Source organism: Musca domestica, unplaced genomic scaffold (genome assembly GCF_030504385.1).
Source record: "Musca domestica strain aabys unplaced genomic scaffold, Musca_domestica.polishedcontigs.V.1.1 12, whole genome shotgun sequence".
Classification (NCBI taxonomy): domain Eukaryota; kingdom Metazoa; phylum Arthropoda; class Insecta; order Diptera; family Muscidae; genus Musca; species Musca domestica.
The window spans coordinates 840,997-859,665 of NW_026712155.1; the positions used below are offsets into that span (position 1 = coordinate 840,997).

The following is an 18,669-nucleotide window of genomic DNA, read 5'->3' on the forward strand; positions in this document are numbered from 1 at the left end:
AGCCAACCAACCAACCAATCGACCGACCAAGTGGCATCTCTCTGATTTAGAGGCCAAGCAGACGCAAGATAATGGGATGGCTGCCGAAGCGACCATCTGTTTAAATTCTATAGTCGTATCACGTGCTAACTAAGGTACTTGGTACTGTTAGGGAAACAATTTTGTAATGGTTGTTGTTTTTGTGTTTTTGGAATATTTGGCTGAAAATGCTAGGGCGTATACATGCGTAAATACATACCTTCCGACGTTCTAACGAACGTTTGTCTAGATATAATAGGGTGCCTGTTCGGAAAATCCACTCTAATGTAGATACAGTTTGTAAAGAAAATAATTTCCGCTATTTGCGGAAATCAGCTGATCCAAATGTCTAAAATAATGTTTACATAAGCCACATTAAACCCACTCGATTGACGAAATTCTGAAAACCAACCAAGTCCTCCCCACCTGAATGCTTAAATTTGACATTTTTGCATAATTCGATTTAAAAAAAAAAAACGTACATGCTTGGTGCTTGGATTTGGAAGGGCTCTTCGTTGCTTTAAAGTGGTAATAAATTGCATTGGGTATGATGATTTGAACTATAAACACTAAGTTCTAATATGCACCAGAAATTAACACGAAATACAGCTAGATTTTCTTTCTAAAACATTGACATTGATTTTGATTTTTTTTAAATAAATATATTTTAAATATAAATACTTCTGAACTTCTTGAGATTTACTATTACTTGATAGATACCATAAGGCAAAGAGGTCATATAATGTATGAAAATCCATGTTTGCCCGCAGACTACTTTTGGTACTTGCCTTAGGTGATAAATGCTGTACTATTTGAGCTGGCATAAAATTGTGTCTGTCTCTCAGAAACCAGATTTTGGTAAATAATCAATAAATAGTAATGGGTGAAGTCAGACCAAGGATATAACCACAAACCATTTTCTCAGAATACATTTTGTCAATATTTTACGTATTTATGCGTTGAGGAGACTATGATCTTGGAATTAATGATGTGTGCAAAGATAAAATGTATTTTAAGAGATAAATACTCTGTTCTAGAACTGAGAGAATGGCAAACTTTTCACTACGACAACCGATTTTCCCTTTATGATATCGAAGAAAATTGCTAAAGTAGTAGATTCTTGCAGGTGTGGAACAGAGCAAAATTGTAGGTAATGTTAACTGCATTGGTATAATTAATAATGGCAACTTTTTTGACTAATTATCGAAATGATACACCAACTTCCAGCACTAAATACATGTTGTTAATATTATTACTCAATGTGCCAAAATACCATCCCTATACTAGAAGATCCTTGCAGGTACTGGACCAGATCAACAATTAAAGATTTACACTCCATATTGACGCTCAAGAATTAACGGTGTACTAAAATAGGTATCGTAAACCCAAACATTTCTAAATATGAACGACGGCAACTTGAACGTAAGTTGTTGTCACCTAAAATCGTTTAATATTCGCTGGATGGTAACTCTATTAAGGCATTTCAATTACCTTATGTCCCTCTTCGAATGAATGATCGATGTGTTTTGCCTATGTCGGTGTAGGTACAATTCCAATTGTTTGACCATATCAATAATTGCTCTGTTCTAGATATCGAAAAAATTACAAAACTAACAGATTCTTGCAGATCCTGAAACAGATCAAATGTCTGTTTTTACGCCAAAACTGGCTGGAAACACGTCTTATGCTATCGCACAACGAATGAGACACACAGGTTAAGATCAAGAACAAGTTCCGAAAAATCAAACATTTGTATGATCTTGATCTTTGAAACGTTGTCTTGTAGCGACATTCACATACATGTGTGTAGGTAGGTGCATTTGAGCAAGTGAGTCGAGTCGCTGTGTGCTTCAAACACGAAAGACAATCAATTAATGAATATTCACGACATTGTGGGTTGAAAACACGTATTAAGTGGCAATGGAGTGGATACCGATGAATGGCGAGTTAGGTAAAAACATGGGCAAATATTTCAAAACTCTTCTACATTCATTCGGTCAAAATTGGGAAATCTAATCAGAATTTTCGAATTTTTTATATCACTGAGGATTAAACGTACTACAAGTGGGATGAAAATAATTGCTTATTCCTTTGACGTCGGAAAACGAAGAAAGAACAAAATAATAAAAAGAAGTCAAGGAAGTTGGTGGAAGAAAACAGCAACATCAGCAGAAATGGTTCGAAAAGTAAAGAAGCGACTTGAATCGAAACCCGTGGCTCAATATTCCATTCGGCAAATATTGAAAAATGACCTCGGGTTAAAGGCATTGGAATTCAAAAAAGTGCAAGAACTTACACCACAACAGAAATAAAATAGAATCAAAAGACTCGGGTCCTCGGAAGTTTTGGGGTTGCTGTCGAATATATTCGGCTGGGAGCTAGCAATGAGCGTGGAACTTGCTACGGGTGGGTTTGAAGTGTACCAGTATCAATTTCCGAGAACGCGGACGAGCCACACGTCTATTTCCCTCGTATTTTGTCGGCGGAATTCGACAACCATGGTGATGAAAAGTAAGCTAAATATTCGGGTTAAATAACCATAGGTTTATTTTCCAATTAATGTGTTATAAGGTCAATGAAACGGTCGTGAATGAACTGTATTTCCAAGATTGTTGAACATCGCCAAAGACATAATATATAAAGAAGAAACATGTTATGTTATATTTCGGAAGATGTCGCTGGTAGCAGAAAAAAATTTTATGTCACCATATCACGGCTTAGCATTATGTAGTAATCTAACAGATCTGGCGTTTTTATAGGTTTTGGCTGATTTAATAGATTCAATTTTTCTGGGTTCATATCTAATATAATATAATGTAATAAAATATTTTTGGGACATTCTAATGTACAACACAAATCGAATTTATAATCGGCTACAAGAAGGGTGATGGTGTAGATTCTTTGCATGGCTGTGGTAAGCATTTGCTGAGACCGTTGCACAGTGGAAGATTGGGAGGGAATTGAAATGCCAAATTTATATCAAATTGGTTGAAAAGTCAAGCCCCGAATATTAGTTATTCGGTATTTTTCTCCTATACATTCCTCCTTAGATACTTCGTGTTCAGCATTGCAATGCATTGTTTCGTTGGCACACGGGTTGGAATGTACAATTGTATCCGAAATAAGTCAATCTTCTGTCCGTCCATAGGACTGACAGTTCAATCATTCATAGCATTGAGACTTTCCTAGTGAGAAGTGGACCAAAACAAACCTACAATAGAGGCCTTTAATGGTATGGCGGAATTTAAAGCGATTAGTACTAGTCTCCGAAATGTCAGTAAGCTCCCAATGTGCCTGCCATGTATGTACTCCGTGAATCTGTTGCTGCCGACAATTTCCTAAGTATTGCGTTCATTTGATGATTGCTTCGCCGACGATAGCCTTCGTTCGACTGCTCCATGTAAATAAAACGGCATCACAAAGAGGTAAGCGTGTGGAAAATGGCACAATTCAAAGCATTTTTGTTCGGAATATCTTGATATAATCTAAACTGTTGCACAAGGGTGGGATGCCAAAGCATTAGCAGCACCACCCGCAACACAATTATCATTACGACGTCACTAAAATCAGCATCCCCATAAATTATGCGATTCTAATTGCCTCTTATCTCTGCATAACCCCCTTCAGTGAAGGGAGGGATTCGCATAGCCGAATGCATGTTGCCGATTGGGCGTGCGGTTATTGTGGAAATTGTGACGACTCTGATTATCGTTGAATTACTACACCGGAAGTTACCCACACACACACACACACAAATGCCCAATATACACATTTAAGAATGTATTTTTAATCATTCATGATCATACATATCACACCTACGAATTCCAGCCTACATTTCAAGTTTTCTATAAAAAAACAAGCCACGGTGTCGTCATTTACTTGGAAACTTCGACGCTGTTTTTGATTTGAGCGGCGACTACGTTTTCTTCAATCGCCAGTTTGAAATCATTTGCTGTTTATAAGCAATACTGGGTCTTGATCACAACTGAACGTCAACAAAGATTTGTTTAAGGTTTTCACAATTTCAAACACAACTAAGGTATCTCTCTATTCCCATCATCAACCAGCTTGGTTTAGAAAAAAGTGATGAACAACTTCCCCCTTAGAGGCTCTCATATCAGCGAACATAACAATAGATACACATTTCCCACGATCTGTCGTTCATCCAAATGGCCAAATGAAAATTCTCGTAATTTCACTTTTTATGTTTCATATTCACAAACGTTGACGGATTTCAAATATTTTTGTACAGAGTTGATACCCAATAATAACCCCGAAACAAATGTGGTCAAAGTCCCGCAAACAACTATAAATCGTGTGGTGCAGTTATATGAGGCTACCCCAAAACAGAACTTTAAAAGTATGGAAAACATAAGCATATACAATATTGTAATACCTTGGAGGCGTAGTCTTTGCTGCTCCTTTGAAACATGATATTTCGACATATCACACTTGAAATCTCAATGTCTAATGAAATGATGAAAATCAGCGAACCCCCTATGAAAACGTCAGGATTGTTAGATTACAACATAATGATATGTCATGATGTGGTTTCTACTACCAACGTTATGATCTGAAATATAACAGCAATAAAATGTCCCACCTTTATACACATCGAATGTCCTAGCAAATGCCATTGTTGCTTTGATTCGGCAGATGGAACTGGCAGTGTGAAAAATTTAAGTGTTAGAAGACCCCAGGTTTTCATGGCTTTATCGCCAATTTTATCAACTCAAAGTTCAAGAAATAGCTCTGGAATATTTTCATTTCTGATACATTGTTTTGCGCCATTTTTTTGCGATTGCCGCGAAGTAAGTCCTTTGCTAAATGCTGAAACATTTAAATAAGATGTATTGAACAACTGTAGAAATATAGTTTTCACACAAATATCCTGCTTAGATTCAAAACATTAGAAAAACAAGCAAAGAAGTGGTTAAATTCAACCTGGTTGAACTTTTTGTACCCTCCACCATTTGGAAAGTAAGAATTGGGGCCATCGAACAACTTTGACCTATATAAACTTTACGAAATACAAGTATCGAAATTCCCAAAAATTCCTTTAAGTTTCAGGAGGTGTGTCAAATTTTTACCACTTCTTCCATGGCTCCCTGGTTCGACAGCAAGAAGAGTACTAACTCTGATTTAGTAAGATTCACAACTACTTTCACTCTTCTTCTTCTTCTACTTCATTCATACACACAAGCAGACATACATACATATTTACTTACACATTACGTCGACGGGTGCTGTCATGGTAACCCACATTGTACAACTGCATACAATCCACCATCAGCATTGTTGCCGTTGTAGTTTTTTCCAAGGAAACTACACCAACCCTAGCAAGACATTTTAATCACAGCACTGTGAGAAAACCTTGGCGGGGGAGGGGCAGTAAAGCAAATTTTCACCAGACACTATTGTTTCAGCAGTAAACCTCTTCGACTTCTACGGCTCCGAGTAATCCGAAATATTACATAATTAAGCCAAGTACATTTGTTTCCTATCCATTCAAACTCTAGTGGGCCATGTCTGTGTGTGTGTGTGCATTCGAGAGTCGACTTTGTCTTCAAAGTCTGGTTGACGTTTCGTTGGCTTTTACGTCGGCGACTAACTCTTTTTTTTTTTTTTTTTGTTTTTGTTTGTGCACTATCATTTTCAGCCATTCGTTGAACTGCGAGGTGGCTGTGTGACATCTTCAATTAATTGCCAGTGGAACAATGTTAACAATGGTTTATTTAATGTTTGTTTACATCATCGTATTTGTCTAATGAATTATTTGTTTTGTTTTCAACGCCATGTGCATAATTATTTACGCCATTGCCGAGCAAGTTAATAGTTTGACTTCCCGGGGATTTTAGTGCCGAGGCGTTGATATGAATTGCACTTCAGATATGGGCTGTATGTGTGAACCGTGCTCGAAGAATACAGATAGATGCATTAACGCTTGCGAACATTGATTTGCCAAAAATAATTAAAAATAAATTGATATTCGACTGTTTTTTATATAATGTCATTGAGAGCGAGATCTTTATTCGTATGTCTATCAAGAGAAATTTAAATTCAATTAGCAAAGACACGAACCAAGCTACTTTTTCTCCGTTTCAGAAAGGGATTATAAAAAGAAAGAGAGAGAGAGATAGTAAACCAGAGAAAAATTTAATTTAAAATAAAGTTATCACGAAAACGGAATACAAATTATAAATTTTTTAAACATAATATATAAAAATCTCGAGAGTATTTTCCGAATTTATGAACTTTATAGGCAAAAACAATTTCAGGCTTAGCAATTTTCAAATGTTTTGAAAAACTATCGCTCAATTTGAGGGAAATTACAGATAAAAAGGTCCACGGAGCAGTAATAGAAAGCCTCGAGGAGTGATTTCCGAATATATGAACCTTATAGGCAAGAAGAATTTCAGACTTGGCCATTTTTCGATTTTTTCTGGTGTTGGTTATACCACCAGGTTTTGGATGTGAATGTGGGCGAAGGATGTGTATTGTTGTTTATGTTATGCTATTTATTTATAACTCTTTCAGTGTTCCCAAACTGCAAGAATGGGGAGATTTTTACTACGATAACCGAAAAATTTTAAAACTAGTAGATACTTGCAGGTTCTGGAACATTGCATTTATTAACAAGTTAATTCAAATATTACTGGACATGCTGGATTATCTTAACTACTAACAGTTGCAGTTAGTTACGGGTTGCTTTGCTCTACATATGTTAGGCATGAGAGCAGCGATTTCTTGCAACTTGTTACTGGCTATCATGCAAGAATTTTGTGGGAGGACAGAATCTCTGGATAAGTTCGACAGCCGCAGACCTATTCGTCCTTTTTAAAGAACCAACATTGAACGTCACGTCTTCGGTAGGTAAGTTAGACATTTGCTCGAAAATTGAACTAAACCAAGTCTGTATCGCTCTGATTTGTTGTTTGCCGATGCAAGTCACATTTTTCAAACATTCAACTTCCCCACCATGGCAAAATGTTTTGTTCGTCAGTCAGTCAGTATTATTACGCCAGATTCTTATCTTAAAATCAACCAAACAATAACATTGCAAAAATGAATATTTTTTTAATTATTTTCCAATTACAAACATTCATATTTTTCTCTGTCAATGTTGAAAATGTTGAGCTTTGAAATCTCGTACGCTCGACGTATCCGGTATCGTTCATATAAATGCATATGTTTAACTAGTGGGGTGAAAAACGTGGACCGACATCGTCGAATTTTAAGTAACGCTGTTATGTACCATGAAATTAACTGCGAGCATAGATCTGAAGATGAAATAGATGCCTAAAAGACCAATCTAAACCTTGTATTTCAAGAGCAACTGTTGCACTGCGACCTGCTGGATTTGCAACAAGAAATTGCAAGAATCTGCCAACAAGAAATACAAAAAGTGTTGTTGACCAAATGTCAATCGACAATAGAACTCCCCACATTTTTTAATGGACTGACTTGCTCTGTTACATAAAAATGGTATTCCGTCGAAGGTTGGCACTGTTGTTGTACGTCCAACATGTAGGCATTTTGGTGCAGCGCGTGAATACTGCGCACATAATTATGGACATGTGTGTGTGTGTGTGACGTATGTGCGTGACATATGGAAAATCACGTTTACACTAGCGCCAAATAAAGCTGAGCAATGTTTGCCTGTCGTCAATTTTTTGCGGTTGAATCGCTATTTTGGGAAACGGGGTGGTGTACTGCCTGCAGTAGCAGTGGCCAAAATCCACGTTCAGGTATAATGACAGACGATAGGTAGGTTACAAAATACCAATGGCCAGCATAAGGCCATTTAACTTTCTTTGGCAAATGATTTGATGGTGGTTTGGAACAATTCCGGTCAGCGCTTTACACATTGTCCGGTACATTGTTGACATTAGGTGTTTATGTGGGCATTAAACGGTAATTGTCGTCTTCGATTTGCAATAACAAAAAGAAGTAGAAGAAGAAAACGATACGAATTGGCCAAATGAAAGTTCGAAAGTGTATGAGGTGCGTAGCCCGTATGTATGTAAGTAAATGCCGCCGACAATATAAAGTGAAAATTTTGACAATTGGACAACCGTCTAATTGGATGGTCATAAACAAAGTAAAACCCTTTAACGAAAGCAGGTAAGGGGCAATAAAAGCTAGTAAAGAATTAAGTCTTCTTACCATTCTTTTCAATGGCATCTCCGTGGCACGTTACTTTCTTTTGCTTGCTTACATTGATGGCGGGGCATGTGGACCACGTTCATATATAAATAGATGTGTCCAACTTTCGTGGTGAATAACAACAAGAGCAAGTGACGTTGTACAACAATTACCGTATCGTCGCCCGAAAAAATCGAATTCGAACGAAAAAAACGTACTTCTATTCTTCTTTTGTTCGCTGAAGCATAGCACTGAACTTAAAATCCTCGACAGTATGGTCGAACACAGAGGGATCACATTCACCCTGTCTGCTAGTAATCCATAGGGAAGCTTGCTCTCACAGCCTGAGGGTGGTAAAGAGCGGTCAATTTTTATCTCCCCTCACTAGCGTCTTTTACCAGCCTGACACAAAAATCCGTATCAATTAGTGACTTTTGAAATAGGTGGAATCCCGATTGCGACTTTTGTTGCAATATTAATTTTATTTCCGATTTCACCTCTTCAATATTGCTGCAAGGGTCAAGATCTGCAAGGGTAATTAGACCAATGTTGTGAGGTGTCCTTACCTAACAAACATTCAAAACTTCAATCAAAACAACTCCTTTCTTTGTCCTTTAAGAAAACATTTCAGTATTGTGGGGAAGTTGAATTTTTCTTCAATACGCCTATTAGGCAAGCAGTTTAAGAAACTATGATGCTTGTGTCTAATTAATACAACCATCTTTTGAATGCCTCGAACTAGGTAAGTATAACATTTCCCATAAGCACATCTTGTCTACAATGTTCCGGAATTGATAATGGTACACGCTTTTGTGTATTTCTCAAACAGTACAACTGCATTAAAGTTTCTTAGAATTGTTGAGTAATTCTTTACTATTTAGAGGTAAATCCGAACAATCAAATTTCGAAATCGTGCCATGTTGAGGTATAGCCCCCATAACGGTTTTGATCATGTTTCCGAAATGAAGTAGCTATAACATTGTTATCTAAAATTCGACGTAGCGTACACAAATATTCAACTTCATCACTATGGTAAAGTGTTTTGTACGTCCGTATTATCCAAACGTCGAATTTTACGTAACGTTAACGCTAATATGGTGTTACGATTTTTTTTTAAAATAATTGTTAACAATTATCCCATATGAGCGCCTTTGGGGGCGTATATTATGTTTCGCCCGACATAACTTGTCATTTTTGTTTGCTATTTACGTTGAGGTCAAACTTCACATACACCCAAAAACTTGAGGCCATTTCGCACCTTGCTATGGGGTGATGAGGATTAAGCAGTTGCATATAAAAGAAACCAGTTGCACAATGGAGCGACACCATTACATTTCCTATGGCTTTTTCGAACAATCGGCATGTGTGTCTTATTTTCCCCGTTTGTTTTTGTTGCAGCACATTCATAGCGCCCATAGAAATAACTAACGTTATTTCAATCTCCATAATAACGTTTTCGCAAAATCCTTATTTGGGGACATCGGCAAACCCATATGTGAAAGTCAGTGGCGTAGCTTATGCATACAATACGGCTTACCGAAATGCCTAAGGAGGCTGAAACTTTAAGGAATATAGTTGCAAACAGAACACCTGTACAAAAAAAATTAAATAACGGGAAAACAGAGGAATGTCGAAATCCTTTAACCTGTAATGCTATTACTAACCATGATGGAATAACTATTGTCTCATGACACAAGGTGTTCCGAACCGTTCGTTGAGACAAAAAAGCGTCATCTTATACTAAGCATTTTGGTAGCATTTTCTCCCTCTTCTGATTGGGTTTACTGGATTTCCCTTCCCGTACTTTTGAAAAAGTATTCTCTCAGAACGAATTCCACATTTCGCCTTTTTACTATCCTAATCTTTCACGGTAAAGTGAGCGAACAAATCTTATATATGTGCGATAACAGTATGTTCTTACCAGTATACCACAACATTCGGAAATGAGAAAATAATATTTATAAATAAATAGTTCGAATTGAAGATAACAGAGAGTAACGTGATAGGGTTCATTGATATGAAAATCCATCTATAATGATGTAGGCGATGAATACTTTTGCCATATTGTAAGCCAGGTTAGTACGATAAATGTCATAAATAGGTGGTAAAAACGCTCAAGTCAACTTGTGCCAATATTTATTTTGCACCATCAGAAGTAGTATGAAAGTTTAACAAAAGTATTTTGGTGAAAGAATTGGTTTATATCGATTTTCTTCAGGCTTCAATATCTCAGCCTGTCTTAGATCCCGCGTAGATGGATGTTATACCTCGGTCCACTTGTTCTGACTTCTACCACACAAATATTATACAATGCGTATGGATTACATGATATTTTGCAAACTTATATCAGTTCTGAGTTAGGTTAGGAAATTAACAATATCGGAAATTGACAATATCAAAAGTCAAAATTTTAAGTAACAATTATTGTTTTAAAACTCAAACTTGCCATACCGCAATATTTTTCCCAATATTATAGTTTTTTCGGTACACACTGTTGGATTTCCTTTGTACATCGTAATGCTAAGTTCTCATTGCACTTTCAATCACGTTGTTTGCTCACAGAATTAGGTACACGAATTAACCCGTTCATATGGCACGATTCGCAATTCATAGTAACATAATTCCTTTTTTCAAAATTTTTGTTTGTTGAATTTTATAGGAATTTATACGAATGTACCTGAAATTAACATCAATAATATTTGAAGAAATTATTGTTTTTCCTCCAAAGATTTATTTTATGTTTCATTTAACAATTTTCATTCATGTTTTGAGCTTTTTGTATAAATATTGAGATTTAACATATATTTTTGTATTTTTCTGTTTTTAAATTCGGTTGGAGAGTCACTTACCAAAAAATTTTTGTCGATATGAAAATTTTGAAAATATTGCCACTTTTGTTTCCAGTTTTCTGTCGAAATGCCAACTCGTGGATAAAAGGCGTACCTCGGACGAGAGAGAAAACAAAATGTATTTTCGCTTGAATGCACAACATTAATGGTCTGTTCCAGAATTGCAAGAATGTAAAAATGTTTACTACGATAACCGATTTTCAATTTATGATATCGTAAAAAATTACAAAACTAGTAGATTATTGCAGGATCTGCAACAGACCATACTCTTCCATTTATAATTTTCAGTCTGTAAAATTTAAAAATGTTATTACATTTTTTCTGTTTTGAATTTTGAAATGTCGTAATTTATTTTTTCGATTAATGCTCTCATTTGTTGGGCATGGCACACATTTCATCGTAGCTCTGAGAGTGTTTAAAATGGGACAAAGAACAAAAATCTTTGTTCGCTCAGAAAATGTTGTGTGGGGAATAAGGTAGATATTTCATAATTAATGGTCGAACAACGAATAGAGAACGAATCACGTGTCATGTGAACTAACAATATATTTTTTGGTCCAGTCTGGAAATTAAAATCATCTCCTCTCGTAGAAAGGGACACAATTTTCATCATTACTCGCATGAAACGTGAAGTTGAAGAGTTCCGATTTTCCATAAATCGCGATAATGGCATGTTGAGTTTAACTCCTTCCCACTCTAGGGATGTCATCCAAAAAATATCAATTGAATGTTATGGTTATTTTGACGCGTGTAGAGAGCGCTTGATCGCTCTGTATGAAAAGCGATACATCCAGGACAGATATTGCAGCAATACATCGCTTTTCAAACCGACCACCAATTGGCCATCAAATGCTCTCTGAGTCTGAGATTTCGATGTCCGGTGCCTAATAGAACGCTTCCTATGTATTGTGCAAAATGAACCCCTGTCTTGTCATTCTTATACCCTCTCTACTGTACAAAGCCAACTTGTTTGATGCCGGTTTTTGTCGTTTTTGTGTTAATGGACTTCAGCTCTCTGTGTCTGAATGTGTCACTCTGGAAGTGTGTCAGTTGTTTGCCTCTCCTTATACCGGCAGCACAGCTCTCCGCTAAAGGAGTTTGGAATTTTATGCCATTGCTAGATCTCTCCGAACACAGAGCAATCAGTGTGTTTTGAAAAACTAGTTTTGCAATATCATGATTCGACACTATGTATGCCAATAGAGTGATACGAATACTTAACTTACAGATATGCGGGTCATGAATGCATTCGATGAATACAAAGTTATAGGCAAGTTGTCTTTTTTTCATAGCTCTTAAAAATGTTTAGAAAAGTGGCATCTCAGAAACAGTCATTAGTGTGTGCCCTCAACCGACACCTACCCAATAAACCATTTTATATGTGAATTAAATAATAAGCTGAAAATTGGCAATTTTCTACAACCTTTAACAAGCATAAACACGCTTAAAACGGTTGAAATAGTGAACGAATTTGCAATAACACTTGATATACATGTGGCACAATTACCACGGTAATCCATGCAATCATACGGCTACAATTTTTTTTTATTTTTTGATGTCCATACATTTTAGAGGTTATACAAGTCAAGGAAAAATAAGAAAACTACAATATTAGCCTCATAAGTCACGTAAGGCTTTATTATGGACTAGTTTCTCAGCCGGTTATTCCGGGTTTTCGATACCTATAGACTAACCTAAAATAAAACGTCATTCGAGGACTAAACAAGAAGTAACAGCAACGAGAATGTTTCCTTACGATGAAGAAGAAGAGAAGATGAAGAGTTTAATAATGAGAGTTGTCTATATATATAATTCTCAAAAACTTTAGTTCCATCCATATATATATATATATATATATATATATATATATATATATATATATATATATATATATATATATATATATATATATATATATATATATATATATATATATATATATATATATATATATATATATATATATATATATATACATACATATATTTTGTTTGTATTGTTTTAAATGAAAAAATAAAATAATTTGATGTTATCTACGTGTCTATCTAATGGACAACTGAGATGTGACAGATTTCTCTAACTATCTTAGATTTAATTTTGTGGTATTACCTCAACATTCCATTTATATTTCGTCGCTTTTCCCCAATATAGGAATTTTGGTATAAAAATATAAATAACAACAATTAAATCAATTGTGTTTATTAAAAAAATTATTTGATACTCAGACTCCGGTACAGAGTTGCATTTTTACTAGTTTCTTGAAGATGAACAACATTTCTGGATGAACCATGTTTGGAAAGATATTACTAAAATTTGTGCTTTAAAAAGAAAACAAGTAAAAAACTGTAAGCTCGCCCGGGCCGAATTTCGAATTCCCTCCTCCATTTGGAACGAATTCTCAAAAACAATTAAATCCGTTAAAAATTATGTTAAAATCTTAAAAAACCGAATGTAGCTGTCATATTAGGATCTATACGACGACATGGACCTGCATAGGTAACAAATGCGAAAATCGATTATCGGGAGGTACCGTTATATGGGGGCTATTTCCTATATTTTCTGTCTTAGACTGTAGTATCCATTACGAACTTCAAGTACCAAATTTGAAACAATTTCGGTGAATAAATTCGCTTAAATCATCAAAATACAGAATATCGGGACGTACCGTTATATGGGGGCTATACGAAGACGTGGACCTGCATAAACAATTTTCTGTCTTAAGCTGTAGTATCTATTACGACCTTCAAATACCAAATTTGAAACAATTCTGGTGAATCGTCTCGCTAAAATGATCAAAATACTAAATATCGGGAGGTATCGTTATATGAGGGCTACACGAAGTCGTGGACCTGCATAAACAATTTTCTGTCTTAAGCTTTAATTTTCTGTCCGGTGAAAAACGTCGCTAAAATCATTACAATACCGAATATCGGGAGGTACCGTTATATGGGGGTTCTACGAAGACGTGGACCTACACAGAAAAAGTTTTGTCTTAGGCTGTAGAATCCATTACGAACTTAAGATACCAAATTTGAAACAATTCTGGTGAATAGCCTCGATACCTTCCATTTTTTCCTTTCTAAAACAATTGCGGATGCGTCTTTTATGAACACCTTTTTATACCCTCCACCATACTATGGAGGGTATATTAATTTTGTCATTCCGTTTGTAACTCCTCGAAATACTCATGTCAGACCCAACAAAGTATAGATATATTCTTGATCAGCGTAAAATTCTAAGACGATTTAGCCATGTCCGTCTGTCTGTCTGTGTGTCTGTCTGTCCGTCTGTCTGTCTGTTGTAATCACGCTATCTTTCGAACAAATTGAGATAGAAGGCTAAAATTTTGCACACATGTATATTTTGCCAGTAGGCAGGTTAAGTTCGTAAATGGGCCATGTAGGTCCAAGAAATCATATAGCCCCCATATAACGGTACCTCCCGATATTCGGTATTTTGATGATTTTTGCAACAGTATTCACCGGAATTGTTTCAAATTTGGCATTTGAAGTTCGTAATGGAGACTACAGCCTAAGACAGAAAATAATCTATGTAGGTCCACGGGGCTATACGAAGCCCCTATATAACGGTACCCCCAGATATTTGGTATTTTGATGATTTTAGCGACATTATTTAACGGAATCGTTCCAAATTTGGTATTTGAAATTCGTAATAGATACTGCAGCATCAAACAGAAAATGGACCATGTATAGCCCCCATATACCATACCCCCCGATATTCGGTATTTTGATGATTTTACCGACATTATTTACCGGGATTGTTTCAAATTTCGCATGTGAAGTTCTTAATGGATACTTCAGCCCATGCCAGAAAATTGTCTGTGCAGGTCCACGTCTTCGTATAGCCCCCATATAACGGTACCCCCTATATTCGGTGTTTTGATGATTTTAGCTACATTATAAACAAATTTTTCTTCAAGTTTCGGATTTAAATATTGTAATAACTTATGACAAAAGTTGCCTATGCAGGTCCACGTCGTCGTATAGGCATTCGGTATTTTTAAGATTTTAACAGAATTTTTAACGGATTTTATTATTATACCCTCCACCATTTTAATTTTGTCATTCCGTTTGTAACTCCTCGAAATACTCATGTCAGACCCAACAAAGTATATATATTCTTGATCAGCGTAAAATTCCAAGACGATTTAGCCATGTCCGTCCGTCTGCCTGTGTGTCTGTCTGTCTGTTGTAATCACGCTATCGTAAATGGGCCATGTAGGTCCAAGTTATCATATAGCCCCCATATAACCGTACCTCCCGATATTCAGTATTTTGATGATTTTAGCGACATTATTCGCCGAAATTGTTTCAAATTTGGCATTTGAAGTTCGTAAAGAATACTACAGCCCAAGACAGAAAATTATCTGTGCAGGTCCACGTCTTCGTGTAGCCCCCATACAATGGTACCCCTCGATAATCGGTATTTTGATGATTTTAGCGACATTGTTTACGGGAATCGTTTCAAATTTGGTATTTGAAGTTCGTAATGGATTCGTAATCCTAAGTCAAAAAATGAGCCATGTAGGTCCACGTTCTCATATAGCCCCCGTATAACTGTAGCCCCCGATATTCGGTATTTTGATTATTTTAGCGACATTATTTAGCGAAATCGTTCCAAATTTGGTATTTGAAGTTCGTAATAGATACTGCAGCATAAAACAGAAAATGGGCCATATAGGTCCAAGTCTTCATATAGCCCCATATACGTACCCCCCGATATTCGGTTTTGTTTCAAATACGGCATGTGAAGTTCGTAATGGATACTTCAGCCCATGCCAGAAAATTGTCTGTGCAGGTCCACGTCTTCGTATAGCCCCCATATAACGGTACCCCCCATATACGGTATTTTAATGATTTTAGCTACATTATAAACAGATTTTTCTTCAAGTTTCGCATTTAAATATTAACAAAAGTTGACTATGCAGGCATTCTTAAGATATTAACAGAATTTTTAACGGATTTTATTTTTTGGAAATTGCCAAATTTGTACCAAGTGGTGGATGGTATTAAAAGTTCGGCCCGCCGAACTTACAGCTTTTTTACTTGTTCTATATGAAGGAGCTGCCAGATCGAAACAAAATTTAACATGTGTTCATAACAGAGATGGAAGTTTCCAAAACACTTAACTTTTTCTGTTTATACCGCTAAGTACTAGTTTCCAAACTGCCCTCGTAGGTTGGCTAGCGTTTTACGTAATACTCTACTTCATAGGATATGTTCGAACCAATTGCCCTGTAGTTTTGGTGGGTATGGGGAAGTTGAATGTGGACCCTGCGCATGAAAACCTTCCAATTTACTAGTATTGCATTCAAAAAAAATATGTGAAAATCCAAATAAACCAATTCCGAAGAGTCCAAATCCTAGCGCACGTCCGATTTATATAGGCGGTTTTGTAATTTTGAATGGTCGTGGATTTACTCTTGTCTAATTTTTCACTTTATATGTCTTATTTGCAGCGAATGATAGTGAGCGATGCTTCTGCCTTCGGGGCGTTCGAATGGCGATGTTCATGCAGCGGCAAGCAATAGCAAACTGGGAATCAACTCACTGACAAGAGCTTCTTCAACACAGGTCAGTATAAATCCGCATAGGGAAACAGAAAATGTTGGTGTTCACTTATCGGCAGCGCCATCATCACTCACAAACCCTTCGCAAATCAGGAATATTTCTTCATCGGCTCCAACGTCAACACTTTCGACGCCAGCTTCACATTCACCGCAAATACACATCACGTCTTTACCAACCGCAGGAGCCATGCTGCTCTCTAATTCACCAGGAAGTCAAAGTGAAACGGGTACAGCAACATCTGGTCGCTGCACGGACGGCGCTAAGACGACGTTCATGACCAATGGGAATGCCAGTGCCAGTGTTGGAGTTTTGACTGCAGTAACGCCCGCCACAATCGGAAATTGGGCGGAGATCGATCGGCATTTAGAAGTCTTGCAGGCGAGTCTGAAACAAGGTTGGACTGTTCATTTGGGCAAAGAAGGACGTCTCTATTATTGCAAGTGAGTAGTACAGCCAATGCTACAATTGTATCTGTATGTATGTGTTCCATCTAAGCATAGAATAAATAAGAAATTACAAATGAATCTAAATACCAGAGGTCAGAAATATTTTCCCTATTGGGATACAATTGACATTCATATGGTGTGGGGTGTTCGGTTGCATTTTCAAATAGTGGTTGGGCAGCAGGACTTGTTGAGACACCTTCTAATGTGCCCTTGGGCAATCAGCGAAGCAACAGAATTCAGTATACTGCCATGGAGCAGACGAACAATGCACAAACTTAATTATATCCAATTGTTTCCAGTCATTTCCCACTTAGCTGAGGGCGACAATGCGACTTAACAAGCTCGTTATGAGCAAAATGATATTGAATTAATTATCTACATCAGTGACAAGCACCATGCTAATCATCGGTTCAGGCCCAAACCCACCGGGGCATATGCAAAAAAAAACATATTTATGCTGGGTCCCCAGCGAGCTCTTCGATCGATGAGTGATTCGAGCAAATTCATTTGGCATTAATGAATTAATGAATCGAAGAGAACATACCATGGGAAACCTTATTCTGATTGACTGACATGGTTTCTGTGGTTTGCCTGCAGACCGAACGGGTGACAGCATTGACGGTGGCAATATAGTTGCACTTACCATAACGGCATACATATGTAGATGCAGTAGCCTGTTTAGCATTGCCTCCCTCATTTAGCACAATCACTCGAGTAATAAACTTTACTGTTCTCCTTTTTATAGTCATGTTACACAAACGTCGGGATGGCTGCCGTCTTGTGAGGACTGGAGTAGGAGCGAAGAGCTTCCCTATGGCTGGGAGAGAGCCATCGATTCAAGGGGGCGAACGTATTTCATAAAGTAAGTATGACATCAATCATCTGATACCGCTTGGGCAAGTGTTGACACAGTGATGTTGTCCTTGTTGTTGCAGCCACTTGAACAAGACATCAACTTATGAATCGCCGGAATGTGTAATCTGGGATGAGAAACCACCGGAGCCACGAGTGGTCGTTCTGCAAAGAAGTCCTACCATGGGCTTCGGGTTTGTGGCTGGCAGCGAACGGCCAGTGATTGTTCGCTTTGTCACCGAAGATGGGCCAAGTATGAATAAACTTCAACCTGGTGACCATATTCTTGCTGTCAACGGCGAAGATGTTACAGACGCACCCAGGGATAGGGTTATACAGTTGGTGAGGGCTTGTGATGCACAGGTGACACTCTCGGTGTGTCAGCCTGTTCCGAGTCGAACGCCTGGTAGAAAGTCTACACTGCTCTCCGCCGGAAAAAAAGCCAAGCTTAAGACGAGACCTAGTCGGGTTCGATTTGCCGAAAGCGTTTGCGTTAATGGAGCTCCTCTATTTCCGGTAGATACCTTAATTTCATTGCATTGTCCGTTCTTTACAATTTTCTGTTGTATATTCTTTCAGCCATCTGCTTTCTCGCTGGGTGATATTTGCGTTCCGCCAATGGCAAATGTTTTAAAGGTTTTTCTAGAAAATGGACAGACCAAATCCTTCAAATATGACGCCACCACCACAGTACAGGTAGATGTCGGCTTCTATTTATCTATATATATATATACATGACTCTGCCATTATTTAATGGATATTATTGAA

The 18,669-nt window shown here is 37.2% G+C and overlaps 1 protein-coding gene across 1 annotated transcript in view; it reads left to right on the forward strand.

The window, feature by feature from the left end:
* The window catches only part of LOC101899879 (uncharacterized), a 29,522-nt gene that overhangs the window by 4,063 nt on the left and 6,790 nt on the right, over positions 1–18,669 (forward strand). The window contains exons 2-5 of the mRNA XM_005187965.4: positions 16,492–17,043; positions 17,795–17,911; positions 17,985–18,417; positions 18,481–18,597. Of these exons, the coding sequence (XP_005188022.2) occupies positions 16,508–17,043; positions 17,795–17,911; positions 17,985–18,417; positions 18,481–18,597 (1,203 nt within the window). The 5' untranslated portion in view covers positions 16,492–16,507. The remainder of the gene's footprint in view (positions 1–16,491; positions 17,044–17,794; positions 17,912–17,984; positions 18,418–18,480; positions 18,598–18,669) is intronic.